Below are 25389 nucleotides of genomic sequence, written 5' to 3' on the forward strand. Positions count from 1 at the left end.
ATTTTTATGGGGGGAGTTAAAGTCAGAAATCACATTTTGTGAATGCGATATATTCATTTCTGACCACCAGGGGCAGTTCGCACTGCGTTTGTGGATTTGTGATTTTCTTAAAGATATAAAATCTTATAAATTGGGCATTTACTTGTTTGTTTGTTTGTTTGTTTTAAATGAGAGAGTTAATCGCTATTCTACAAATGCATATAGTTTAATTTCGTGGATAGATCTTAGTTGTATGCTGCCGCTGGATACACAGAATGTACTTAATGCATATATATACAATAGGCTGTGTATTTTCAATCAAATGAGCTCTACTATTGTCACACAACATTGCCATTTATCGAATAATGACCAACATTATATCATTGTGATTAATATTCCCTTACGAGCATATCCAAGAAGCAACAGGAACAACTACTGTCATTAAAAATGCGTTTAAAATTAATTGACTGTATAATTTAAGAACACGTCTCTCATCCTCAGTTAAAAACCAAGTGTAGAAAAGAAAAGGGACTAAAAATATAATTTGGATCGAATCTTATAGCCGCGTGTAATTACCATATGCGGTGTTAGTTCTATTTTCCTACAGCCTTGAAGGCAGCATGATGGGGAATTCACGAACGCGTCTTACGTAAACGTCCTTACGTAAAGCAGTTACCCACGATGCAACGCGGTTAGGATACAACATAGCCATCTTGTCAAGAGTAGCTGAGTGAGGGAGGTAACTGCGGGCGTTGTAAAGAGTCGAGTTTATACGTTATAACGTGGAATTTAAGAGGATTTTCTTTCCATCGACCGCAAAGTGAGTCTCACCACCGAGTGACCACCCAGTGGTGAAAGGAGCGGTTACGAAAAAAAGTGTTTTGGGGAATATGTCTCCCGTATACTTGTTCCGACGTAGGGGGAGTGTGCTGCAGCCAGTTGGCTTGACTTGCTAGCTAGCTCCGTGAGTGGAGGGCTGTGGGCCCTCCTCAGCCTAAAGTAGCTCGTGTTGCTGGGCAACACACTCTGCGACACCGGCCGCTTGACAACTGCACGACCGGGACTTTTTTAGGCCAGTCCCGACTGCACGAAGCCTGGATCGAGTATCGTACCGGCTGCTGGTGCTGTCTGAAGTCGCCCCGCCGGACAAGACGAGGGTCGCATTGCGTTATGAGCTCATGAGACGCAACAGGAGACCGAGAGAGGAAGAGGGATGACGTAGATTCATCTCGATATCAGGTAGATCTAAGGAGTAATATAAATGCAGGTGTCCTGTTTAATATAATCTGAGCTTTGAGAAGCTCTTTCCTTACCGTCGGAGGATAAACATAGCCATAAGGGACTTTGAAATCGGCTCTCAACATGTCGAAAATGCCGGCAAAGAAAAAGAGCTGTTTCCAGATCACAAGTGTGACTCAGGCCCAGGTGGCGGCTATAGGTGCCGCCGATGACACCGAGAGTCTGGAGGATCCAGACGAGTCTCGGGCCGAAGACGTGTCGTCGGAAATATACGACATGTCCCGACCCGAGTACGACCCGACATGTGACAGAAGTTCATCCGAAGAAGCCCTGAACAATGTCGGGGAGCAAGAGGCAATCAGTGTTTTGGCACCATCGCACATACCTCAACCCAGTCAAGTCTCTGCGCTGACGAGCAGCCCTGTTGGTGAGTTCAGAAAGGTCGGGGCGCCTGGCTCGGCTCAAGGGATTGGCATTCCACCCGGTTCATCCCTTCTTGCCCAAGCTGGAGCCGCGCAGCAGCAGCAGTTTCCTCCAGCAGCCAGCGCTGGGACGGCCGGTGGGTCAGTGAACACAATCCAGCCCGCTACGGTGACGAGTACTGCTCCCGCCGCCACCACCACGGCGAGCTGCACTTCGAGGTTCAGGGTCATTAAGCTCGATCACGGCATCGGAGAACCTTTTCGCAGAGGCAGGTGGACGTGCACCGAGTTTTATGAGAAAGACTCTGAGGGATCTGCTGTAAGTAGGACTGCAGACAACACCAGGCACGCTGGTGCCACAGTGGATCCTGCTGCGGACGGTGGGATCGGGCCTCCAGGAGGATCCGTGGTTACCCCGTCACATCATTCAGGTCAGGGCTTTGGCTCTGGGACAGATGCTTCCCTCTCATCACCCCGGATGCATTTAATAGACACAGTTCATCAACCCAACAGCACCCGAGCGCAGGGCGTAAGCGGGTTGCCCACACCGAGTGCTTTCTCCAGCAGCAAGCCTGCAGCTGTCTCAGCTCAGCCAGCAGTGGGGAGTGCCCAGGCTTCCGCCCCCCACGGTGTGTTACCTGCTGGACAAAACGACCTTTCGCAATCTGGCGTCCATATACAAAAGTCTCCCATCATGCCCCCTTCAGTGCCGTCTATGACGTACCCTCTCCAGCCTCAGCAGCAGCAACTTCCTGTTAGCCACCACCTGAGCAGCCAGTCGGATTACTATCAGCAGCAGCCAGGGCTCGCCATCGGCCAGGTCCAGCCGGCGTCCGGCCTCTCTGCGGGACTACAGTCCGTGGGACAAGGACACGCTTCGGGCCTATCGTCTGCTTCTGGAGGAGCTCCTGATGTTGTGGGCGCAGGAGGAGCGGGATCGGTAATGTTTGGACAACCAGCTCCTGGCCTCATACAGCAGCAGCCCGGAACTGTCGGAGGCATCGGGGGCTCTTCATTGACTGGTTCCTCCACCGTCCAGCAGCAGAGCGGGGGTCAGTACGCGGCCACTGGACAGCCTCAACCTCATAGTCTCCACTCTTCATCAGCCAGTGGGCAAAACGTGCCTGCCATCGCAGTGAGCGCCAGTGCTTCCACCACTGTGCCCACTGTTGTGCCCAGTGCCTCCAGTGCAGTCATGCCAAACGTGACGGCCTCCAGTTTGCCTCCGGGTCATCAGCCCCACAGCAAGCCCGCGCCGGCTTTAGGATCACAGGGCCTCCCGGCTGTAGGATTTGGACACGTGGAAGGTAGCGACGGGGCGAAGTCCGAGGGTCTCGTCAATGCACAGTCCCCCGTCGTGTCCGGGAAGGAGGCGCTGAAGCCCCTCATGCCCGAGAGCCTGCAGCTGACCACCCCGACCGTCAACAGCCTCTTTGGAATCCAAATACCAGTCGATGGAGACGTGGACAGGTAAACAGTTCTAAATCCCACTTTCACGTCTCGGAGGATTCTTTAATCCTTCCAGCACCACTCGATATGAACAGGTTGAATACACGAAGGGTGTGTGTGCGCGTGTGTGTGAGGCCTGACTGCTACCGAGGCCGGTGAATGGCAGCATGGGTCTTACAGATGGGGGCGCGGAGGGAGGAGTGCAGGAAAGGAAGTGAGAAGTGGCGCGCAGGAAGGAAATATCATTTTTGTTGTTATTCATTACAACTGAGAAATAAAGGGAAACGTATGAAAACGGAGCAGCAGAACACACACAGTTCCTGGGCTCTTGGCTTGTTAGCGAGGGTATTTCAGCGTGTGGGTGTGTGCGAGTGTGTTTCTGCAGCTCTGGCGTCCAACCTGATTTCCTCTCGCCGGTATCGTCACCCGCGAGTGTAGCGGCGGCGCAGACGGCCTGAGGTGACAAGTACGCTCGAACCTACCTCGGTTTTTTTTAAAATCTCGTTTTCTTGGCATCGTTGCGTAGCTGTAATAGTTTGTGGGTGGGGTCAGAAGCTGCGTGGCTACTCAGGTGTTCTGGATTACGTAAATTAAGCCAGGGGCTAAACCTCCGGAAAAACTTTTAACATTCCAGAATATAAACGCTATTGGACGTACGGTTTAGCCTTTAGCGCTGCCTTTTTACAAAGAACCCACCAATTATCGGGGATTACTCTCAACACTGAAGGTTTAAATCCTGTGAGTTAGCGCCTCGGCCTTTTCTTTCCCTCTCGGGGTCGTATATTTAGATGTTTTCGACTCGGGTTGCCGCGGTCACATGCGGAGGGCGCCGCTTTTGCCTCGGTGCGTCGACCTGAGACGCGTCATCCGTGCGTTTGGAGTTTTGCCGGAGCGGCGCCGCTCCGTAGAGACGCACACTCGCCCCTCAGGCTTCGACTCCCAGGCTGATAAGAGCGGGTGTCTCTTGCAACAGTCGGGTCCTATCAGACGCCGAGCAGTAGTGTTTCCACTGTGTCCCTATTCTGTCGATAAGAGACCTTGCAGCAGGGTGTACACCCCCCCCCCCCCCAGCTGCACTTGTCTTGCTTTTTTTCTGTCAAACAATGCAAAATTACCGCTCTCTCTATTTAAGGCCTTTGGACATTGTTAGACACCCCCGGTGTGCAGCCGGGCTGAACCCAGCCCCTGAAATAGATGTGGGCATTTTGAAATCACCACCCCGAGCTGGTGTTGACTGGTGTTTTTGGCTTTTGAAGCGGGCTTTCTATATCTGTTACTGGTGTGGTTGGTTCTTTCTAACTACAGTGATGCAAAACAAGGTTCTGATTACAGCGGATGTGACATTTTAACCACCTTTTGTTATATTTTCATGCTTTTGGAGTGGCCATCTGGGTCTTAGGACCCAGCACCATTAATATAAACACACAGCATTCTCCTGCGTTCCGAGCGCGTCCACGGAAGCACGCGCCAGCGTTGACCTCTGGCAGGTCAGGATGTTGCCCTTCAGTGCTGGCGGGTTTGGGATTAACCACACGGCCTCCATCATGTGAGAGGATCACTCTGAGGTTCAGCCCCACCGGTCCGTCTCTGCCGAGCTCTCTTCCGAGCTCTCTTCCTCCTCGGTGATTAAGCGGACCTGAGAAAAGCCCCGAGCCCCCGGGGGTGTCTTCAGCTTCTGTGACATGCAGGAATATCATCAGTTTTCCCCAGAGTAGCAGCCGTCTCTCGGTTTCCCTTCTGCACGGTTGCTAACCGAGCTGGTTGCTAACCGAGCATCTGCTTTTTCTGTCAAAGCCGGTAAACTATGAAATGATGTCATGCTCCTGTCATTAGTGTGTTTGGTTTTTTTGGCTCTCCTCCTGCCAAACCTGCTTCTGTTTAAAGGGATGATGTATGCCCCCCCCCCGCCTGCCACACTCTCCCCCGTGACTGTGGTTGATTGTCCGAAAGCAAACGAATGATTTAATCCACATTTTAGCTCCTCCACCCTGGTGCCACCGCTAACGCCGCTGCGTAAACAGGATAAACCCGAGCTGTCGTTATATCAACAGGACTTATTTACATGATCAAATCGTGCCCCCCCCCCACCACCCCTATAATTGGAGACATTTGCACATCTTGCACAAGCTCAGTTTGGCACTTTGGTGATGTTTGCCTGCCTCCGCCCCGAACTGTTGCCTGCCAGTGATTAAGCCAGAAATCCCCGGAGGTGCAGATTGAAGATGTTTTACGCTGCCTAATGTTTCCCACATGGCTTCATCATCCGGAGGTGTGTGGATACGTGCATCTGTATGGTTGACAGTCCTATAATATTTACATAAAATCTGTCCCCATGGTGGGGGAGGAGGAGGAGGAGGCTGCCCTGCAGAATAGTGGGCTGGTTCCACCTCCGTGAATGGGGGGATTGTGTCCGTGGATCAGGGGGTGTGTCTTTAAAAGGGGGCGTGTCTTGCTCAAACACATGTATCCCAGAAGAGTTGAGCAACACAAATTCTGTAGAACTTAACCCTTCTCATCCCTGTGCTGAAGTGTATGGGTCACCACTAGCTGCCCCGTTGCTGGATCCTGTTTTCAATCAGACTGGGTGTCTTTATCGATGATGTAATGAGTGATCCTCCTCTCCTACCACCTCCTCTTTCTAAACTCTAACTCCCAGCATCCTCTCTCGCTGTAGCCTGGTGGCTACTTTCAAACGGAGGCGAGTTTTGAGGGCCCGTCAGAACTCTGTATGTAAGTGGGCGCAGGCACGCCGTGATTCCCAGTCACAGAACCCCGTCACCAGTCCAAGGTTTTAATGGCTTCTTCAGCGGAGAAATGAAGATAAGCTCGGCTGTGGATCTTATCTTGTTTTTGAAAAAATGTTCTTAAGTGGCTTGAAGCAGAACGGAGGGGAAAGTTTAGCAAACCCGAGCGGTAGGGCCGGGCTCTGTGGGTTCAAATCCGTACCCGAATCATTGGGCAGAACGGTGGGATACAGAATAATTCAGGATTGTATACCAAGAGGAAGGTAATTAAAAGACATGAATAAAACACAGTAACACTTACAGCACCTTTTACAGCCCTGCACCTGTAGACACCACAGTTGAGACTCTCTGAACCGGCTCCTTTGGTTTTCTCTGCACAAGCGCCGCTCAGTCTCAAATATAATCACGGTCCTGATATTTTGATACTGTAAACAGCGCCTGCCTGCAGCCCCGATGCGGCCCGTAAGAAAGCGGCTTGTGTGCAAGCACCCTGGAAAGCTGGATTATTTTGGGGCGCTGCAGGTCAGGGTTAACAAGACGGTCTGTGTCCCTGCGGCCGCGACGTGGATGAAGTTCTGCAAGGTCCTGACACGCTTGGTTGTGTGGTGTTCTGGTGGCAGCTCCTCTGTAATCACGCTGTGGCCCAGAGGCATCACTGGAACCAGTGCTCATGGGAAGAAACGTCCTGCACCAGGAATTTAAATGGCTTTGACCTACTTCTGATCTGTGGGGATGGATGGATGGATGAATGATGGATGGGTGGATGGATGAATGATGGATGGATGGGTGGGTGGATGGATGATGGGGGATGATGGATGGGTGGATGATGGATGGATGACGGGTGGATGATGGATGATGGGTGGATGGATCTCGCTGCTGGGTGGGTGGATGGATGATGCTGGATGGGTGGATCTTGATGGATGGACTTGATGATGGGGGATGATGGGTGGGTGGTGGATGCTTGCTTGATGGTGGATGGATGATGGGTGGATGCGTGGTGGATTATGATGCTGGATGCTGGTGGGTGTGTGTTGGATGCGTTTGCTGGATGGCTGGCTGGCTGCTGGCTGGCTGGCTGGTGGCTGCTGGGTGGTGCTTGCTGGTGCTGTATGGCTGGATGGCTGCTGGTGGCTGCTTGCTGGCTGGCTGGCTGGCTGGCTGCTGGTGGCTGCTGTGCTGGGTGCTGCTTATGGGTGGCTGGTGGGTGCTGGGTGGCTGCTTGCTGGGTGGCTGGCTGGCTGCTGGTGGCTGCTGGCTGGCTGGCTGCTGGTGGCTGGCTGGCTGGCGGCTGCTGGCTGGCTGGCTTGCTGCTGGGTGGTGGGTGGATGCTGGCTGCTGGATTGGCTTGGCTGGCTCTGGGTGGCTGCGTGGCTGGCTGGCTGGCTGGATGGATGATGGGTGGGTGGGTGGATGCTTGCTGGGTGGATGGCGGGATGATGGGTGGGCGTGTCCCTTTCCCTGGACCAGCTGTGGCCGGGTCAGCAGCCTTCTGCCCCCATGAAACCCCTCGCTCGGTCTGGAGACGCCTCGGTGTCGACAGTCGTCACATCCGTATGAAGTCGTAGAGCGTGAGCAGGAAACCTGATCCAAGTCCGACCCGATCCGCCCAACGGCCCCATGTCGAGCTTCAGTAACACGCGTGACTCCAGCCGCCGGGAAGTTCATGGGTCCATCGGCTCGTACCCCAGCACGCGCGGACCTGTTTCTGCCTCCGGCTAGCTGGTGTTTTTAGCAGGGAGGAGTGGAAACGTGGCTGTTTGTCGCCCCTTGTCTGTCTGTTTCCCTTACGTTTTACGCCGCGTTGACCAGGAAATCGGCGTTTTCGCCTCCCTTAGAGAGCGAAACGGCTGGTGACAAGGCAGCGGTTCATGGAGGGATATGGACGTGTTATACTTTAGCGTGACAAAGACGCCATTGAGCGATGACTCCTCGCTCATGAACGGCCCCCTGTGCGCCAAGTCATATGACCCGGCCGAGTTTAGCCGGTAGCTGGCCTCAACCGAGCGCTCGGCTTCAGCCGTGGAAAAAGTCGGGCGTGCGCGCCTGCCGGGCGTGCGCACGTTGGGAGGTTTTTCCTGCAGAGTGAAATGAAGCCGAGGCCGAGGAGGAGGCCTGCGAGAGTGTTTAGTCATGAGGTAATGAGACGCGGAGAGATTGTGCCAGTGATTTCTAGGAAAGGGGCTGGCCCGCTATAAAATTCACACACATGCTGTAAATCAACTCTTCGTTCCAGGCGGGTGTGCGCGCGCGCGCGCGCGCGTGCACGGGCTCGCGGCTGTTTGCTCTTCGTGAGCCGGTGCAGAAGAGAAGCTTTAAGAGAGCAACAGTGAGGGATTAAATAAGCCTGCGTTCAGAGGTGTGTGACAGTATGTGTGTGTGTGTGTAGGGTCATGGGGGGGGTTCCTCCTGTTACTGGCCAACAAACTGGCTGCTGTTTGACCTCCGTGTTGACCCGGGTCAGCGTTCACATCCACACCTACAGACTGTATAAAGGGCCGCGTAAAGACCGTGGCTGACGGCCGCTATAGAGGACCCGAGCGGCCCGAGGGAGCTCCTGAAGTTTACGAAGCAGTAACGACCTTTGCACACGCATTCCTGAGGTAAAACGCCCTTCTCCGGGCTCCTCCACCTCTTTAAAGATATGACTTTTTATTTTTGTTTGTTTGTTTTTGTTTTTGCGGCCGCAGCGAGACCGAGCCGAGGAGGCTTTGGGGCGGCAGCAGGAGCTTTAATTAGCGTTAGCGTTAGCCGCGCAGGCACACGTGACGAGGCAGCTGACGGACGACTCGGAATAAGCGAATAACTTGCTCCCCCAGTTTCAACTCTGCATCTCTGTCTCCTCTCTCCTCCTGAACGTGGTTGACAGGAACCCCTCCAAGGCGTTCTACCGGGCCTTCCAGTCTGGCAGCAGGTTAAGGGACTCAAAGGCCCACGCTGATAGGTACGGGACCGGACCGGACCGGAGTGCGGTGTACCGACCTGTGTGCGGTGTCACAGATTCACGTGCATGTTGGATAACAAAGCCTGGCAGTTTTCTCTGACACTCTCGTCTAACAAAGGCTGGTTTGCTTTGTTGTTTTCACACGATTGGTGACGTTTGAAGCATGTTCCTGTGTTTCAAATGCCCCCGGTTTCTTTACGTTGCTCCCCGTGTGGAATTAATACAGCAGAAAAAAACCCTCTGGCTTTGATCTGTGAGACATCAAAGGGGCTGCAGACCGGAGCATGTTATCTGCTGCACGCTATTTATTCTTTTCCAGCCCAGCGTTGCCCCGCTGATAGGTGTCAGTCACATGACCGCAGCGGGAGTCTGCGGTCGGGGTGAGGGGCCGCCAAGCTTGGGTGGCGTCGTTCTCCGCTCGCCCGGCGTGTTCGAGCCAAGGAGGGCGGTAAACGAGGGTTGGGGGCTGGGAACGTGACTCTGGATGCAGATGCTGCTCTTTCACACATCTGCTCGTGCTCGCGAAACACTTTCTCAACATCAGTCAGGTGACGCTCGCGATGGCGGCGCGGCGTTGCGCAACCTGCCGTTTTTAGCCGAGCATTGAAAAGAGAAAAGAGAAAGCAGCAGCGCTTCGTTATTCCGACTGTAGGGCGACAGAAAAATGATGAGTCGAACGTTCAGAGCGGCTTTCACAGAAATGGAAGAAGGAAGAACAAGAACCTTTATCTGAGCGACAGGAAATGAGACCGGTTTTAGAGAAATGTACAGCTGGCACACACACACACACACACACACACACACACACACACACACAGAGCGTCTCTATATGTTTGTTTCCTCAGCTGACTGGTTTATAGATGCAGAACTGCTGCAGAAGTGTTATTTCCTCTCTAAACCTCCCCTCCTCTCATGTTTCACTCTTACTTTTTTTTTTTTTTTTAACTCCTATTTTTGGGCCGGCCGACTCCGCCGTCAGTTTTCGGTGCCGTTTTGGGTTTTGAATAAGTGACAGAAGAGGTTGTGAAACTGAAATTCTCACATTTTTTTGGGAAGGGGGAAGCGTTTTCTGTCAGCAGAAGCTCGTTCAAGAACACAACCTGCAGTGTTACTTAAACTTTTATGTTCTAAAGCTGATTGGACAAAAGTCGATGGGGTGAAAGCTGCAGCCGCCCTCCTCGTGGATCAATACGCCGTCAGATGGAGATGGACGTCAATTTTTTGTGTGTGCCTTATCAATCTGAGGATCTGAGTTGATCATAAACCACCGTCTCTTGAACGCACCTTTAACCCCGATGCTCTCCATCTTCTCTCTGAAGGAGTTTTGATGTTTCTGCTGTGTGTGTGTGTGTGTGTGTGTGTGTGTGTGTGTGTGTGTGTGTGTGTGTGTGTGTGTGTGTGTGGTGTGTGTGTGTGTGTGTGTGTGTGAGAGAGATCAGGCTTGTCAATTGCACCTTGTTAGCACTGGGACGGGTGGAGTGAGTGGATGAACAAATACAGCGAAGGAGCTTCCGGCTCTTCGGCTTGCTCACCTGTCGCCCTCGGGCGGCGCTCCTGGAGCTCCAGCAGTGGCCTCGAGGTGCGGCGGCGCTCCTGGAGGCCAGGAATGCCAACATTGTGTTGCTGAGAGGAGCCGGGCGTGAGCGTAAAGCTCTAATGGACTTTATATTGACATTCCTGGTTTTACGGCCGGCGTCGTATGGAGAAAAGCCAAACTCTCCCCAGAGCTCGTAAACATCTGTGCGCTGAAGTTTAGAGGGAGTTAGCGTAATCAGATCCAGATCCAGGTCCAACCCCCATTAGCATTCAGCTCACCCCCCCCCACCTCCAGCCCTGTGGGTCCTGACCTCAGTCCTCCTTGATTCAGTAGTTAATGCGTTTGCTCTGATAAAGCAGAGGTGGCCAACAGAGGCTGGGGGGGGGCAGGTTCTTCAGGGCGGTTACCTCCCGCTAACCCACAGCATCGCGGCTAAAGAAGGAGCCTCCGCCGCCTCCACGCTGGTGCCGGTCCGTCACATGTCTCACTCCCAGCACACACGGGGGTTTCAGGCCTTTTTCCTGTTATTCTCTCTCTGTTCATCTCTCCGCTTCCACCGGCGCCGGCTCGAGGAACCTCAGGAGAACCTTTTTTTTTCTTTTTTTTTTCCAACAGTCATAAAAAAGACAATATGGTCGTCGCCCTGGCGAAAACAGAGCTGGGGCGTTGCGATGGCCAGAGTTCTGTGTGTTTCAGGCGAGCTGACATTTGCAGTGGTCTTCTGAGGAGGTGCGTGTCCCCCCACCTCCTCAAGCAGGACGTTTCAGGAGGTGACCACGCCGTCTCCGCCCACTTTACCCCTTTATTACCTGTTCACGCGTTCATCCCTCCACCTCTTGGACAGGCGTCGTTGCGCTCACACCTTACGTTCCCCTTTTCCTGCAGAATCCTCCAGAGGAAGTTGGATCAAACCTCGGTGCTTCCCCGTGTTGGACCCAGTCCCCCCACGCGTGTTAGCGAAGCCACTCCCCCCCCCCCCCCCCCCCCCCTTACTGCTAAGCGTGTCCAGGAAGAACACGCTGTGCAGCACTACGCTGGGACACGGTGTCTCTTTTCCCCAAACAAAGGGTGCAGCTGCGGGTCCGACCCGGCTCCGTGCTTAATCTGGCCGGTTTCCTCCAGGCACCGGCCCGTCAAAGACTCCTGTCGGGAGGCCGCCTCGTCTAAATTAAACCCACATTGAGAGCGCCGTGGCGATGGCCGGGTTGCCGCCATTTTCATTTACGATGGCTGGTTATGTAACAAACCCCGGGGGGTGTTATATATATGAAGCATGTCTGGGAACACGCGTGTGCCTGCATGTGTGTCACAGTCTGTATGTGAGCTTGGATGCAGACTGTAGGCGGACACACACACGTACACAGGGGTGGTGTGTGTTGGGGTAAAGAACACACTGTCCTGGGGGGGGATTTGTAGTCAATCCGAGGTTCTTCCGCGGGCGTCACTGGGACAGATGTGCAGCAGCGCCCTCTGGTGGCCGGAGTAGTAACCGGAGCACTGTTCCACATACGAAAGTTCTTGTTTTCCCACCGGATTTATAGCTGATAAAAAGTAGCATCTCAGGTCCTGTTTTCACATTGTTGATTGTTTGATCACTTGATTGTTGTCTATCAAACACGTGGCCGTGTACTCAGGGAGGTCGGTGGCGTTTTACTCATGCTGGTCATTATTTATCTCTATATTTTGATACGATTGATCACATCTGCTGTGTCAGGAGTGACGGGCAGTTTGCACCCGGCAGGGGGCGGCGGGGGCAGCCGCTATCGGACCCGACCCTCCGCCCCCTTTCAGCACCTCCGTCTTCTCCGCCCTTTGGTTCATGTTTCACCGAACTAAATGTGGTCAGAGCGCCGCTGGTGTCTCTCTTGGCTCCTCCGCTCTCACTCGTCCCCCCACCGATGTAGCGGCGGCAGCGCTCGGTGCCATGCCGTGTACGTTCTCCTACAGACCCGCGTGCTGCGGCTGCCGCCGCCGCCACAGGGAACCGGAGCGGGACGCTCCGGGCCCGCTGCTGTCAGGCCGGACACGGCTCAGGTAAAGGTTGTGGACCGCTGGCGTTGGGGTGAGGAGAGATCATCGGTGATTATTTTGGGATTTACAGCAGAAGCTTTAGTCAATAAGATTTGGTAATAAGATGGCGCCACGCTGGGAGCGGTGGGATGGATCCAGACGGGCCGATCTGTTTAAAATACTGGGTTGTTGCCGATGATTTGACGCCCGTGCTGACGGCTGTGACCTACATCCAGCCTCAAGCATCTGATCAGAGCAGCGACGAGGGTCATTTTATACGGCCACAGGTGCACCGGGACAACTGGTCGAGGGTTTTCCGTTCCGTCTCCATGTCACTTCTCACCACGGTTCCTCTCCTTCCACAGGGCCTCAGGAACTAATGTGGCTGCCATTGACAATAAGATCGAGCAGGCGATGGTGAGTAAACCCCGTCCTTAAGTCCTGTCTTGCGGCGCCTCCTTCGCCCCCAGTTACGCCTCCTCTTCCTGTCCTCAGGACCTGGTGAAGAGCCATCTGATGTACGCGGTGCGCGAGGAGGTGGAGGTCCTGAAGGAGCAGATCAAGGAGCTGTTTGAGAGGAACTCGGTGCTGGAGCGGGAGAACGCCGTGCTGAAGTCTCTGGCCAACAGCGAGCAGCTGTCTCAGCTGCCATCCCAGTCGGCGTCCGGCCCCGGCTGCTCCCCGCCCCAGCAAGGACTCAGCCAGCCGCCCCAGCAGCCGGCGCCGCCCCAGGCCCAGCACCACCCCAAGCCCCCCCAGCCGCCCAGACTCAGCCCGACCCCGGGCAGCAGCCGCCCAGCGTCACCTCCGCTTGAACGTCGCGTAAGGCAGAAACAAACGTGCATCCTCTCTACGACTTATTACAATCAGTGTATGTGAAATTTAAAAACAAACAAAAAAAAAAAACACAACAAAAAAAACCCAAAACTCTTCGTCACCAGCTTGACCACGAGGTCCAGCGCTTGTGTGTGTCCGAGTGCGTCAGCAATCCGAGCGCGACTGTGAAGCGCGTGCGCATCCATGCTGTGGGCCTTCGCCAGTGTTAATGCAATCATCATGGTAAAACGTGCGTGTGTGTCCGTGCGTGTCGGGATGTCAGCGCGGGTCCGAGCCCAAGACGCCGCGCGGAGAGGCGGAGCCAACCTCAAACAAGGGATTAAATGGAAACGAAACGCCCCCGTAAAAAATTAAGGAGAGATTATTTTTATAACGAGCCGAGAAAAGGTCTTTGAACGCCACACTGCTGCCGTCGCTCTGTCCAACCTTCCCATCCATCTACTGCTGAGTGTTTATTTATTGCAGGGCTGCTATTTTCAGAAAATAACCATTTCCACAAGCTCCAAAAATCAACAATAGCCCAGTGATTTATTTCCTCTTTCATTTACAGGACACCACGTTTTAAAACCTTAAGTTTCAACACGAATCAGACAAACACTAAATTGACAGCAGTTCCACGACGACCCCAAACGAATGTACGTGTGTAAAGTGTTAAAAACCCGACGTGAACGTCGCAGAAGCCCTCAAAGATTGAAGTCAATTCGTGCTGCCAAGCTGTGAAATCGAATTCAACCCACTTTGGAACCAAAGATGCAAAAGCTGTGTAAATCTCTCCTTTTTGACATGCACACATTTATTCTTTGTTACTCGCTCCTACACAGAATTTGTTGCCATTCTGCATGATCTGTAACCTTTGAACCACTTTCTGACCTCATTTTTATTCAGCACTTGTATTGTAAAGAGTCTGTGAACAGTGTAAACAGGGGGGGGGGGCAGGGGGGGTCGCACAGCAGAGTCGGCAGAGAGGAAAATAACCCTAGTGTTACCGACACTAGCCACAGAAAAAATAATGAAGTGAGCCATGTTTTTCTTCACTTAAATGGTGTTTGAATTTCATATGCCAATAGTTTTGTTACATTGCAAATTTTAATGTATTTAAATAAAAGCAATATCAAGATTCCTCAAAGGCGCCTGGTTTGAGTTCTGGAAACCAAACACACACAAACACACACGCCTCAAACTGCCGCACGGTTGGATTTACTTTTATCAAAGGACACATTACCGATGCTGTCCGCCAGGTGGCGCCGGGACCACATTGACCAGGAAGTGGCTTTATTTGAAAAATTAAAAACAAACAACGGTACTGCAAACGTTTGTGCCACCGCAGTCTGAAAGACATTAGTCCACGTGGGGTGGGGGGGGGCAGAGGGGGAGGGGCTCCAACATCCACAACACACAGGCGTTCACCGGACAGCTCCCTCCCCCACCCCCGTTCTTGCAGATGGTCCCGTCCATCACAGGTGGGCGGACGGCAGCTAACCCACCGTCACGAAGCGGCTGCCTTTGGCGGTGTGTAACGTGGCGGCGCGTTTGTCCTTCAGGATGCGGAACCGTTCGTTTAGGGTCATCGACGTTTGCTGTGGAGACACAGATGGAAGCCTGAGCAGAGAGGCCCCCCCCCCCACGAGAGCCCGACAACAGGCGAGTTCTCACCGGTTTCCCGACGCTGTTGATGTCAAACTGCAGCGGCACGCCTTTAGGGACTTTCTTCTCCACCGCCTCCACCACGGCGGGGGCGGAGGTCGTGGCCGCGGGGTGGAGGGTCCAAGCGGAGGGGGGTCTAGAAACAACGCGAGCACTTTAGCCACTCGCCATTAACTCCGGCGCCAACGGCGTGTTTCTGGTACTCACTCGGGCTGCGTCCTGGCTGTGGGATTGTCAATGGAGACCGTCAAGATGCTGCTGTTGCCAGGCGATGGACGCCACCTGCAGACAGTTTGCGTCTTATAAACACCTTAGAATAGAAATTGTGGGCCTTGCAATGACCAGGACTCAAACACACACACACACACGGACCCAGAAGCATTTCAACCAACCACGGCAGAGAATACTCACTGGCGGGTTCGGACTGGGGGAGCAGGATTGGGCTTGTGCACCTGGGCTTGAATCTAAAAAAAAAATAGATACAGACAGAAAACGTTTAATCGGAGGCTCTAAAAACAAAACACGGCACCCACTCGGTGTTCCGGGTACCTTGAGTCCTCGGCGGAACAGAAACGTAGCCTGTCGAGCTTCCCTCTGAGCCTGGGGGACAGTCGGCGCCGGCCTGGAGGAGAGGAACGCTACTGAAGCAACAACTTAAACAGGCAGAGCTCATGTAAAGCGGGACGCGAACACACATTTAACGTATCGTTACATTCTCACCTCCGTTGAAGCCTGAATGGTCTCCTGGCTGCGGTGAGGTTCTGGCCTCTCTGTTGCTCGGGCTGCCGGTACGACGACCTCTGCACCTCCGGCTTCCTGTACTGGCCGTCGGGGCGCTGAACAAACGGCTTTGTTCTCTGTTTCATTTTCTGAAAACCAACATTCAAGTCCGAGGTTACACAGCCCACCTCTCTTTATTTCCATCCACGCACGCAAAATTCTGGCTGAATTCATGCGGTTTGTGCATCAGTTAAGTCACAACTGGTCGATGCCGAGTTCAAAACGGGCGTTTTACAGGAAACAACACGACCGCTCGGGCAACACATCCAACATCTGCCTCCCAGTTTCCACGCCCGAAACAGCAGTTTGTGATGGATCGATCCCCGGTCAACGGGCACCTGGGTGAATGCGGCTCTGTTCAGCGTCCCCCTCTTCAGCAGAGCAGCTGGTCTTCTAGCTGCCAGTCCCGTTATGACCCCCTGACCCCTTCTTCGACCCTGGGACGGGGGGATCCGCTTATTCCTGGCTTTAGCCGCCCCTCCTCGCGGTGAAACGCCTCCTGGGAACGACACAATGGTTACACCGATGCGGCGGCGCAGGCAGGATCGAGCGCGGACACACACCTCTGGCGACGGCTCCTGCTGCCTTCAACACTCCCCTTCCCTGGTTTATCCGACCTTTCTTCTTGACTGGCCGGCGGGCCACAGTCGCCTGCCTCTTCTTTAGTTGTTGCTCTTTTTTATTCAACCGAATGATGTCGTCTGTTCACACAGCAGAATGATAATTTGGCTAGCTGGCTGGCACAACATGTCATACCTGCTATTATTCTATTTTAGCGACGTTTGCGTTAGCATTGACTGTTCTTACCGAGAGACATGTCGACTTTATCGGTGAGGAGTGGTTTCCTCGCTTGACCTCCTGAGAAGTTAAACTTGCTCATAATTTTATTGTCAAAAAAAAAAATACAAAAAGATGCGCAGAAGTTTAAACTGTGGATACGGCGAGAGATTAGCTAAGCTACACCAGGCACGAGAAGACACGCCCCCGAACGTAAAGAGCACTGCGCATGCCCAGTGAGAGCCGGGTGAACTGTGGGAAATCGAGTCCAGTTGAGTGAAACACGACGTTACAAAACCAGGCGAAGACGACCTTACGTAAGAGCTTGCATAAAGACCGTTTTTGTTCAAGTGCGCGTGTGTCGCTTGGCTCCACGTTTCGTCGAATCGTTTTCACTTTGAAAACGCTCAAACAGCTGTTTTTGATTATATGTTTCATCGCATTTTGAGGTAAGTTAATGTGCAGGTTGTCCTCCGAGCGACGGTGTTTTTAATGAAAATGTCGATGCATTGCCTGGTTTCTAGTTTACGGTCCTAACAAACAAACGTTCCCCTGCAGCTGCTCACCGCGATCTCCCCTGCAGTTTGTGGCTGGCTGTTACTCACCCATCTGTGGAAGCACAATGTTTGACAGAAAACGCAAGGCGAAGTCTGCCGCCAGAGAGCCCGCGGCCAAACGGCAGAAGTTGGCCCGCACTAAAGAGGTGAAGCAGGCGAAGGCTGGAGGTTGGCTGCAGGGGGCGATCCAGCAGCAGAGGAAGAAAAACAAGGAGATGTCCTTCAACAAGAAGCGACTCCGCTTCATATCAGACGCCAAGAAGATAAAGCAGGGCTCAGAGGGCGTCCTGTACTGGATGCTGAGAGACCACAGAGTGCAAGGTCGGCACTTTAAAGACCAACTTTTGCCTGTTTACTTCACGTCTGTGCGTTCTAGCCAGGTTCCTCTCTGTTTTAGATAACTGGGCGCTGATCCACGCCCAGCAGCTCGCAGTGAAGAAGAAGCTGCCTCTGCACGTCTGCGTCTGCCTGCACGTCCCAAAATCAGAGCTGTCCACCCTGAGACATTACAGCTTCATGCTGAAAGGTCTGGAAGAAGTAGAAAAGGTGCGTAAAGAGCGTGCAGATGAAACGCGGTCGTGGGAGGTTGCTCCCATCACCACCTTTAACCTGTTGGTGCAACTGTTCCGCCACAGGAATGTAAAGCCTTAGACGTCCAGTTCCACCTGCTACACGGTTCTGTGGGGGAGGTCCTTCCAGGCTTTGTGTCAGAGCGCCACCTGGGGGCCGTGGTGACGGATTTCTCCCCCCTAAGAGAGCCGCTGAAGTGGTTGGACGATCTCAAGAAGGAGTTTCCAAAGGACATTCCCCTCATACAGGTCAGCGGTTTTGTAAATTGCACGTTCGTTTTGACAGATTCCTGCGTTTCTCGATGCCTAAACGCTAAAAGTCTTCTCGTTTTCCTTTGCAGGTGGACGCTCACAACATCGTTCCCTGCTGGGTGGCGTCGCCAAAGCTCGAGTACGCTGCCAGAACGATCAGAGGGAAAATCAACAAACACTTGTCAGAGTTCCTCACCGACTTCCCTCCGATAAAGAAACATCCCCACACCGCTGAACAAGCCGCCGAAGTAAGGCTGCCGTTACGCAACCTTTCCAGGAATCCCGCTGCAGTCAAGCGGGTGAAGCCCCCTCGGGTGTGACCTCCTGACCTTTTGGCCCTTTCACCTCGCAGCCCGTAGACTGGGAGAAAACGCTGTCGTCCCTGAGCATCGACCGCACGGTCGGGGAGACGGAGTGGGCCAAGCCCGGCGCCGGAGCGGGGTTGGCAATGTTGGAGTCGTTTATCGACGAGCGCCTGAACCTCTTTGGATCCCAACGCAACGACCCGAACGCGGCAGCGCTCAGCCAGATGTCGCCCTGGATCCGATTCGGTGAGTCCCGGAGTTCGAGTCTCCTCGTCTGCCGGCAAACGAGGCGAACGCTTCCTGTTTCCGTCTCCTCAGGCCACGTGTCGGCCCAGCGGGTGGCGCTGCAGGTCCAGCGCAGCGGGAAGAAGGCGGGCGTGGCGGTCTCCTCCTTCATCGAGGAGCTGGTGGTGCGCCGGGAGCTGACGGACAACTTCTGCTTCTACAACAAGAACTACGACAGCGTGGAGGGTCAGTGCGGTTCTGGTCCCAGCACACGCGGGTCAGTGGCGTTCACCTCATCATCTGGTGCTTTTGGTGGTTCCCAGGCGCGCACGAGTGGGCCCGGAAGACCCTGAAGGCTCACGCCAAAGACAAAAGGCCGTACATCTACACGCGCAAGCAGCTGGAGGAGGCACAGACGCACGACCACCTCTGGAACGCCGCTCAGGTACCGCGCTCCTGAACCAGAGTTCCCTACAGAACACTCACATTTCCTGCTGGGATATTCAGCAAATGTGCATTTCTGCCCACGTTAGTATCAGATGGTCACTGAGGGGAAGATGCACGGTTTCCTGAGGATGTACTGGGCCAAGAAGATCCTGGAGTGGACCTCCTCCCCAGAGGAGGCGCTCTCCACCTCTCTGTACTTGAACGACCGCTTCGAGCTGGACGGTCAGGACCCCAACGGCTTCGTGGGTGAGGACCGGGATTGGGTTGAGTCTTTGATCTGGTTTCCTGTGTCTGATCTCCTCACGCCTTCTCCCCCCCCTCCTGTAGGCTGCATGTGGTCCATCTGCGGGGTCCACGACCAGGGCTGGGCAGAGAGGCCCGTGTTCGGGAAGATCCGCTACATGAACTACAAAGGCTGCCTCCGGAAGTTTGACGTGAGGGGGTTCGAGAAGAAATACAGCCCTAAACGTCGTCTTAACGTGTGTTTTTAAAAAAGAACAAAGCCAAACACCTCAGGGAGTTTTAGCGTGGTTCTCCTAAGAGCGGGTCGGTTTGTTTTATACGGAACAATGTGGCGGGTTGTTGCCTGGCGACCAGCTCAGGCCCAATTTTTCGGTTTGTTTGCAGTCGTTTCCTTTATTTCTTTTTTAAGTCCTGTTTTATGTTCACGTGTGTTTGATTTTGTTTTCTACCATAAACCTGGAACACAGCAACACGTCCCAATGTGGTTTTTATCTGAAGCGTTGCATCTGCCTTTTTGTCTCTTTAAGTAAAGAAAGAATAAGTTGCATCATTTTAATGTGAAACAAAACAACGCTTGTTCCCAACTTAATTAGCTCGACTCGCCAGGAAAGAGACGATAATGGCTCCAGGAATCAAAGAACATCGGATCAAAGAGGTTTAATTGTCACAACATTCGCCCACAACAGCTGAACTGGTGTCCAGATTCTGGTTTATAAAGCACGCGCCATGTCGCTAATCTCTAAAGTAATAAAGCATAAAAGTGGCACTGGAGCTAATTAGCAGCACATTTAGAAGTAGGAAATAATAAACCCTCCTGGAGACGCTTTTATTCCTCTGCTTTATGAGCCTTTTCATTGTTTTATTATTGTTACGCAACTACAGATTTCTGCTAATTGGTGAGTCCTATAGAAAAGAGGATTCTTTCTTATTTCACATGTTCAGGTAATTAAATATCTGCTCGTTAATCTTGCTCAATACTCCAGAGTCACAGAGTGGGAAAAGACTTTTGGACATTTTCATGAACTCGGGACAACTGGGAGACATTTCCAAACACCTGTCCTCACCTGTCCAGCTCTGGTACTGGACAGGGGGGGAACCATTTTAATTCTTGTTATTTCTCTTCCGATTGCCTTGTGCTGCCGTGCACAGCGTGCTCGTTTCGATGGTTCTGCAGAACCAGATGGCCTGCTGTGGCACTAAAGCCAAGCGCCAGACCATAAAACACCAAACACACTGTGTAACTGCTTCGTCATCGTCCAAAAATAATTAGAAAAAACAAATCTGCATCGTTTTTTTTGTCATCATCAGTGAGTAGAATTTAAAACAGATGAACACTGAACAACTCGGGTGACACTAAAATAGAGGGAGGCGTTCGTCCTTACTGCGTCTGACCACCAGGGGGCGACCAACACGCTCTAAAGCCCAGTCCTAAAGGACGCAACCGGCCCGGATTCTGCCTCCCTGGCAGAAAGCGGCCCAGGTAGGGAAGTTGTTTACCTGGTAGACCAGAAGACCCGGCAAGAATGCACCCCCGAGGACTGGCTTTGATACCCCTGCTCAAATGATCCAACAGGATCCAGAGAATCCGTAAAATGGACCATTTCGGTGATTCTATACCGATCAGCGATCATAGGAAAGCCTTGGAATTCCCAGAATTCACCTCACCCGTTCAACGCCAGACTTTCCCTCACTTTCATAGGAGCCCACAGGAGGTCGACCCGCGCTCTGGTCCCCGTTCACATTAATTCTGCTCCATTCTGCGGCGCCGGCGTGACCTGGCTCGCATCATCAGGAGTCCGACACCTCCACGAATAAAACTGTCTACTTGACGACGCGTCGTCAATCTCGGGCCGAAAGCGCCGCGCTCCTCGCTGAATACCGCGGTGATGTCACCTTTAAACAAGCCTGTTTGCAGAGCCGGGATGTAAACAGTGGAGTTCTGCTCCCGAGTCGGCGGACCGACCTTCGCCGCGCTGCTCATTATTCCATTTGAAATATGTTATTGACCCGGGCGACACCGGCGCCCACAGAAACGCCGTCTGCTAATGAGTTTTTCCCCGGAGCCTCGCGCCAACAGCCGAAAGGGTCTCGGCGCCTCCTGGCAGCCATTGTTGCTCCTAAATTAGCGGAAGTGTTTGGGGGCAACACGCGGATTCCGCAGAAGAGGTTCCAGTTTTCCAGAGCCGGAAAACAAGCCCAACGCCCGCGGCGCTTTTGTTCTAACCAGAGGAAGGAGGAATCATTGCCATTAAGTAAACATCGGGGGCCTCCGACGTGACTCTGACCTCAGAACAGTTCAGCAGATGGAACAAGAACCCGACAGCCAGAACCGACCGGGAGCAAAGCAACAGTCGTTAATAACCGACCGCCTTGTTCGTGTCAATGCAGCCTTGTTATAGAAGCTCAGGATATTTCTCCTTAATCACCTCTCTTTTTTTACCCCACTGCGGTGGGATAAGTGCACGAGCACGCACGTGACACCTCAGAACACCTTCTACGTCCCTCTGTTTGGGCTCGCTCCTCTCCTGTGGGTTTCCTCTGCAGCAACGGGGTCTCTGAAGGGATCGAAGACGTCATTTATGTCATTTATGTCGGGATGGATCCCAAAATTCCCCTTGTTTCATTGGCAGGGCAAACGATGCCGCCAGCCGACCCAAACTCTCCCTTTTGTAGCTTCTCCTGATACCTGCTCGGGTCACCTCAAACCACCTGGTGCCCTCGTGGTTGCCATGTCAGCCTGGCTCGCCGCCAGGTTACTGACCCCGTCGCCAAAACAGCGGACGAAGCGTTTGAGTCTGTGCAGATGTACAGAAATACGTCATCCATCAGACCTCAAAGTTCTGCGACACGGTACCGTAAACATCGTACGGTACCGTGTTTACAGTACGCACATTCCTAATCACATGGTCAGACGAGCCGCCGTGGCTCCATAATGGATCATCGACCCCAGTAAACACGGAGCTAATCCCAAACGACTGCGCATAAACACCAACCAACGGGACACAAATACAGAAGCGACAGATGGGCTGCTGATGAAGCTAGCGTCATGCTAATTGGCTCCAGCTTCTTGTTGCTGCTTGAAAAGAGCGTCTGCGTGCGGCGTGAATCGGTTCAACGTGTCGGTTCTCAAAGGTCAGAAGCTTTTGGTCTGGGCCTTTGAACATTCTTGTTTTAAAAAAACATGCAATATCGGGCTAGCGTTGACTAAATGATACTGGCAGATGTGGGCTAATATTAGCAGAGGGGCGAGGGGAAAACCTCATTTCACTTGGTGCTGCTGCGCGTCTTCTCGCTCAGAGTGCTGCGCGTCTTCTCGCTCAGAGTGCTGCGCGTCTTCTCGCTCAGAGTGCTGCGCGTCTTCTCGCTCAGAGTGCTGCGCGTCTTCTCGCTCAGGCTGGAGCGCGTCATGCGCTGCTTGGAGTAACAGGTGATGTGGCTGAAGGTTTCCCTGAAGCGGGTGGACATCAGGTTGTAGAGGATGGGGTTGACGGCGGAGCTCAGGTAGAAGAAGACCCCGGAGATGATGTGGACCTGCTCGAAGACCCTGAGGTGCTGCTCGGAGGATACGTCCATGCAGCTCCACATCAAGCGGTCCAGGTGAAACGGGGCCCAGCAGAGGCCGAAGACCACGACCAGGACGCCTGGTGGAGACGCGGAGGACACTTGTTCTTAGAGACAGAGCTGCAAGATTGGCCTGAGACACGGAGAACAGGAGGGAAATGACACCTACAGAGCATTTTGGTGACCTGCAGGTTCCGTTTGCTCATCTTCTTGTTGTGTGACGCGGTCAGGACTCCCGGTCCAAAGCCGCACCCGCCGTCCACCTCGGTCATCACCCTCTCGCTGTGCAGCCGCAAGCCAATGAGAAGGTAGAGAACGCTGATGACCAGCATGGGGAGCAGGAAGAAGGCCACCGTGGTGACCAGGATGATCAGGTTGTACACCCAGGTGGGCTTGACCACAGCTGAGGAAGGAGAAACGTCAGTTAGCATCATGACGCTAGCAGGAATAGAACCAGGAGATGCTAATGAACGCGGGCGCTTGCTCAAAGGCAGCTCCAGTCATGAAAATGAGAGAAGATTGGACCTTTTTAGAGGATCATAGATGCTCACACACAGGAGAAGTAGCTGAGCGCTATAAAGCTAATTCACCTTCCTGGACAGCAGCTGTTGCGTGTTCCAGCTAACAGCCAATCTCACTGCTGCTTGTCACCAATTAAAACGCAACAAGGCAACTTCACGCTCCGATACTGGTCGGCGAAAGCAATTTAGAAGGGCAAAGGAAGGAAGAGAAATCCAATTAAACGGCGTGGTATTCATTCACAAGCTCACGACATCACATAAACACCTCAGCGGGACCGAACCACTCTGACTCTGCAGGACGTCGACGCCCGGATAAAACGGGAATAAACACGAAGGGCCTCAGCCCCGGACGAGGAGACGCAGGAGGAGGAACGTTTTTAAATGCACGGAAGGGGAAAATAACAAGGAAGGGGAACTTTTCAAGGAGTTGCGTAACATCTGGAGGTGAAGGCGCTAACGGTAAAAACTGTACGTACAGCAGATCGCAGACTGAGGAAACTCCCGCCCAAACTTCGGGGGCAGCACCTCGATCCCGTGCACGCTGGTGTTTGGCACCGCGCACGCCATCGACAGCAGCCACAGCGCGAAGATGACCCTTTTGACGTGCGCGCGCGTGGTCAGGTGCTTGACCTTGAGCGGGTGCACCACCGCCATGTAGCGCTCCACGCTCAGCGCCGTGACGTTCAGGACGGAGGCGAAGCACACGGTCTCAAAGAGGAACGTCTTGAAGTAGCAGCCCCCCTCCCCGAGCAGGAAGGGGTAGTTCTGCCACATCTCGTAGAGCTCCAGCGGCATTCCCAGCAGGAGCACCAGCAGGTCGGACACGGCCAGGCTCAGCAGGTAGTAGTTGGTGGGCGTCTGCATCACCCTGTAGTGCACGATGACTGCGCAGGTCAGAGAGTTACCCAGAACCCCCACCAGGAAGATGGACAGGTAGGTGACGCAGACAGGGACAAACACCGGGGACGTGGGGGGTCCCCGGTACCTGGTCAGGTACGCCTCCTCGCTCAGGCACATGTCGTCCAGGTCCTGCGTGGTGGCGTCGGCCAGCAGCCGGGAGACGTTCATCCCACACATGAGAGCTGCCTCCGGGCAGCCGACGTGGTCAAAAGCCTCTGAAGGGCGGCCGGAGAGAGCGGCGAGGGAGCAGTTGACCTCCGCCATGGTGGCGCTGGGGGGGGGGGGGGGGGGGGGCACGAGAAGAGGAGACCCGTATTTATAGAGGAACCTGCGGAGGAACGGCAGCACACGTTAGGTGTTGGAGCTCCACAGTTACAGGAGCCTCCTGCTCGGAACCTGAAGGAAGCAGGAGGCTCCCGCCCCCCCCCCCCACCCCCCACCCCTCCCCCCACCCCCAAACTAACCGTCGAAGCTCCCTTCAGAAGTTCAGTGAGGTTCAGGGAGGCGAAAAGGTTCTGGGTGCTTCTCTGCATCCTCAGGTCCTCTGCTGCTGCTGCTCCGGTGCTTAGTGGGTTTGAGAGCTGGAGCTCCCTCCTCCTCTCTCTCTCGCCCTCTCCCTCCCTCTCCTCCCCCCTCCCTCGCTCTCTCTCTCCTCCTCTCCCTCCCTCCCTCCCTCTCTCCCCCTCATACTCTGGAAGGCTGGACCATCCTGGGATCCGTTGACGAGTGTTCTCGGCTGGTTCTCGTAGGTGTTCTGGCCTCTCACCTGTCACCTGTCAGGTTCAGGCTAATCTGAGCTGTCGTCGTTAGCACCTTGTGCTGCTGCCATGTTCCAGGCCTGCTGGGCTGGAGCTTCCTAATTAGACAGATGTGGAAATATTTACCCGAGCGTGTGTGTGTGTGTGGTCAGTGTGTGTGTGTGTGAGACCCTTCCACCCTCCTCCCCCTGCCGCCCTCTGCTTTGGCATCTAATTCAATCATGGCTTTTAATCCCGTGGCGCCGATCCTCCCTCAGCGAGGGGAACTACGGTAACTACGTAGTTTTGTGGCTTTATTGTGCGTCCGTCTGTGAACTGGAGGCTCATTCACAGCATGGAGTCTGGATCTGTGCTCACTGTCACTTAAATTGTGCAGTTTGGGGATCAGATTTGCATCTTCTGGGACCAAAATGATTCATTTTTGAGGCTGACTTGGGTCCAATTCAGACTATGGAGGCGAATTCTGGATTCCCGACGATATTTGACACCTCAGATTAATTTCGGTGGATTACAGACAAACCACCTGCTCATGATGCACATCAAGAACTGAATTCGGGATCCAGATGAGTTCAGCGGGTATCCATGGAAACCTGATGTGTGAGCTCAGTCTCGAGGCTTTTTTTAACATTAATTTTACAAGTAGAACCTTGTGGGAAAAGTGCGAGGCTGCTTCTGAAATCCCAGATTCAAGA

At 53.6% G+C, this 25389-nt stretch overlaps 4 protein-coding genes across 4 annotated transcripts; 2 read left to right on the top strand and 2 right to left on the bottom strand.

Moving 5' to 3' along the window:
• Nucleotides 1-675: 675 nt before the first annotated feature.
• Nucleotides 676-14284, top strand: LOC130538458 (TSC22 domain family protein 2-like). The gene is given in 4 exon segments (XM_057056062.1): nt 676-3110; nt 12687-12738; nt 12817-13080; nt 13083-14284. Coding segments are annotated over 4 exon segments (2139 nt in total). The 5' UTR covers nt 676-1341; the 3' UTR covers nt 13137-14284.
• On the bottom strand, nt 13660-16602 carry LOC130538461 (UAP56-interacting factor-like). Its single transcript, XM_057056066.1, has 9 exons — nt 16390-16602; nt 16146-16283; nt 15921-16081; nt 15523-15671; nt 15352-15424; nt 15214-15266; nt 15010-15084; nt 14812-14938; nt 13660-14735 (listed from the first exon to the last, which is right to left on the bottom strand). Exons 1-9 carry the CDS (start codon nt 16460-16462, stop codon nt 14634-14636), a joined length of 951 nt encoding a protein of 316 aa, XP_056912046.1. The 5' UTR covers nt 16463-16602; the 3' UTR covers nt 13660-14633.
• Nucleotides 16603-16629: 27 nt separating this feature from the next.
• Nucleotides 16630-19454, top strand: cpdp (CPD photolyase). The gene is made up of 10 exons (XM_057056063.1): nt 16630-16808; nt 16918-17237; nt 17314-17462; nt 17552-17734; nt 17827-17985; nt 18090-18288; nt 18361-18513; nt 18591-18712; nt 18801-18960; nt 19042-19454. The coding sequence occupies exons 1-10, from the start codon at nt 16789-16791 to the stop codon at nt 19203-19205; spliced, it is 1629 nt and encodes a 542-aa protein (XP_056912043.1). The 5' UTR covers nt 16630-16788; the 3' UTR covers nt 19206-19454.
• Nucleotides 19455-19599: 145 nt separating this feature from the next.
• On the bottom strand, nt 19600-24537 carry LOC130538460 (neuromedin-U receptor 1-like). Its single transcript, XM_057056065.1, has 4 exons — nt 24404-24537; nt 23516-24267; nt 22688-22921; nt 19600-22598 (listed from the first exon to the last, which is right to left on the bottom strand). Exons 2-4 carry the CDS (start codon nt 24201-24203, stop codon nt 22222-22224), a joined length of 1299 nt encoding a protein of 432 aa, XP_056912045.1. The 5' UTR covers nt 24204-24267; nt 24404-24537; the 3' UTR covers nt 19600-22221.
• Between the last annotated feature and the right edge of the window lie 852 nt (nt 24538-25389).

The sequence above is a fragment of the Takifugu flavidus genome, chromosome 15 (assembly GCF_003711565.1).
Source record: "Takifugu flavidus isolate HTHZ2018 chromosome 15, ASM371156v2, whole genome shotgun sequence".
Classification (NCBI taxonomy): Eukaryota; Metazoa; Chordata; class Actinopteri; order Tetraodontiformes; family Tetraodontidae; genus Takifugu; species Takifugu flavidus.

Coding starts and splice junctions, on each gene's coding strand:
- LOC130538461 (XM_057056066.1), bottom strand. CDS start 16,462: ATGAGCAAGTTTAACTTCTCAGGAGGTCAAGCGAGGAAACCACTCCTC. Junction 16,082..16,145: donor AGCAGGAGCCGTCGCCAGAG/GTGTGTGTCCGC, acceptor TGTCGTTCCCAG/GAGGCGTTTCACCGCGAGGA. Junction 15,267..15,351: donor TGTTCCGCCGAGGACTCAAG/GTACCCGGAACA, acceptor TTTTTTTTTTAG/ATTCAAGCCCAGGTGCACAA.
- cpdp (XM_057056063.1), top strand. CDS start 16,789: ATGTTTCATCGCATTTTGAG. Junction 17,986..18,089: donor CCGCTGAACAAGCCGCCGAA/GTAAGGCTGCCG, acceptor TTCACCTCGCAG/CCCGTAGACTGGGAGAAAAC. Junction 18,713..18,800: donor ACCTCTGGAACGCCGCTCAG/GTACCGCGCTCC, acceptor TGCCCACGTTAG/TATCAGATGGTCACTGAGGG.
- LOC130538460 (XM_057056065.1), bottom strand. CDS start 24,203: ATGGCGGAGGTCAACTGCTCCCTCGCCGCTCTCTCCGGCCGCCCTTCA. Junction 22,922..23,515: donor TCCTCAGTCTGCGATCTGCT/GTACGTACAGTT, acceptor CTCCTTCCTCAG/CTGTGGTCAAGCCCACCTGG. Junction 22,599..22,687: donor GCAGGTCACCAAAATGCTCT/GTAGGTGTCATT, acceptor CGTCTCCACCAG/GCGTCCTGGTCGTGGTCTTC.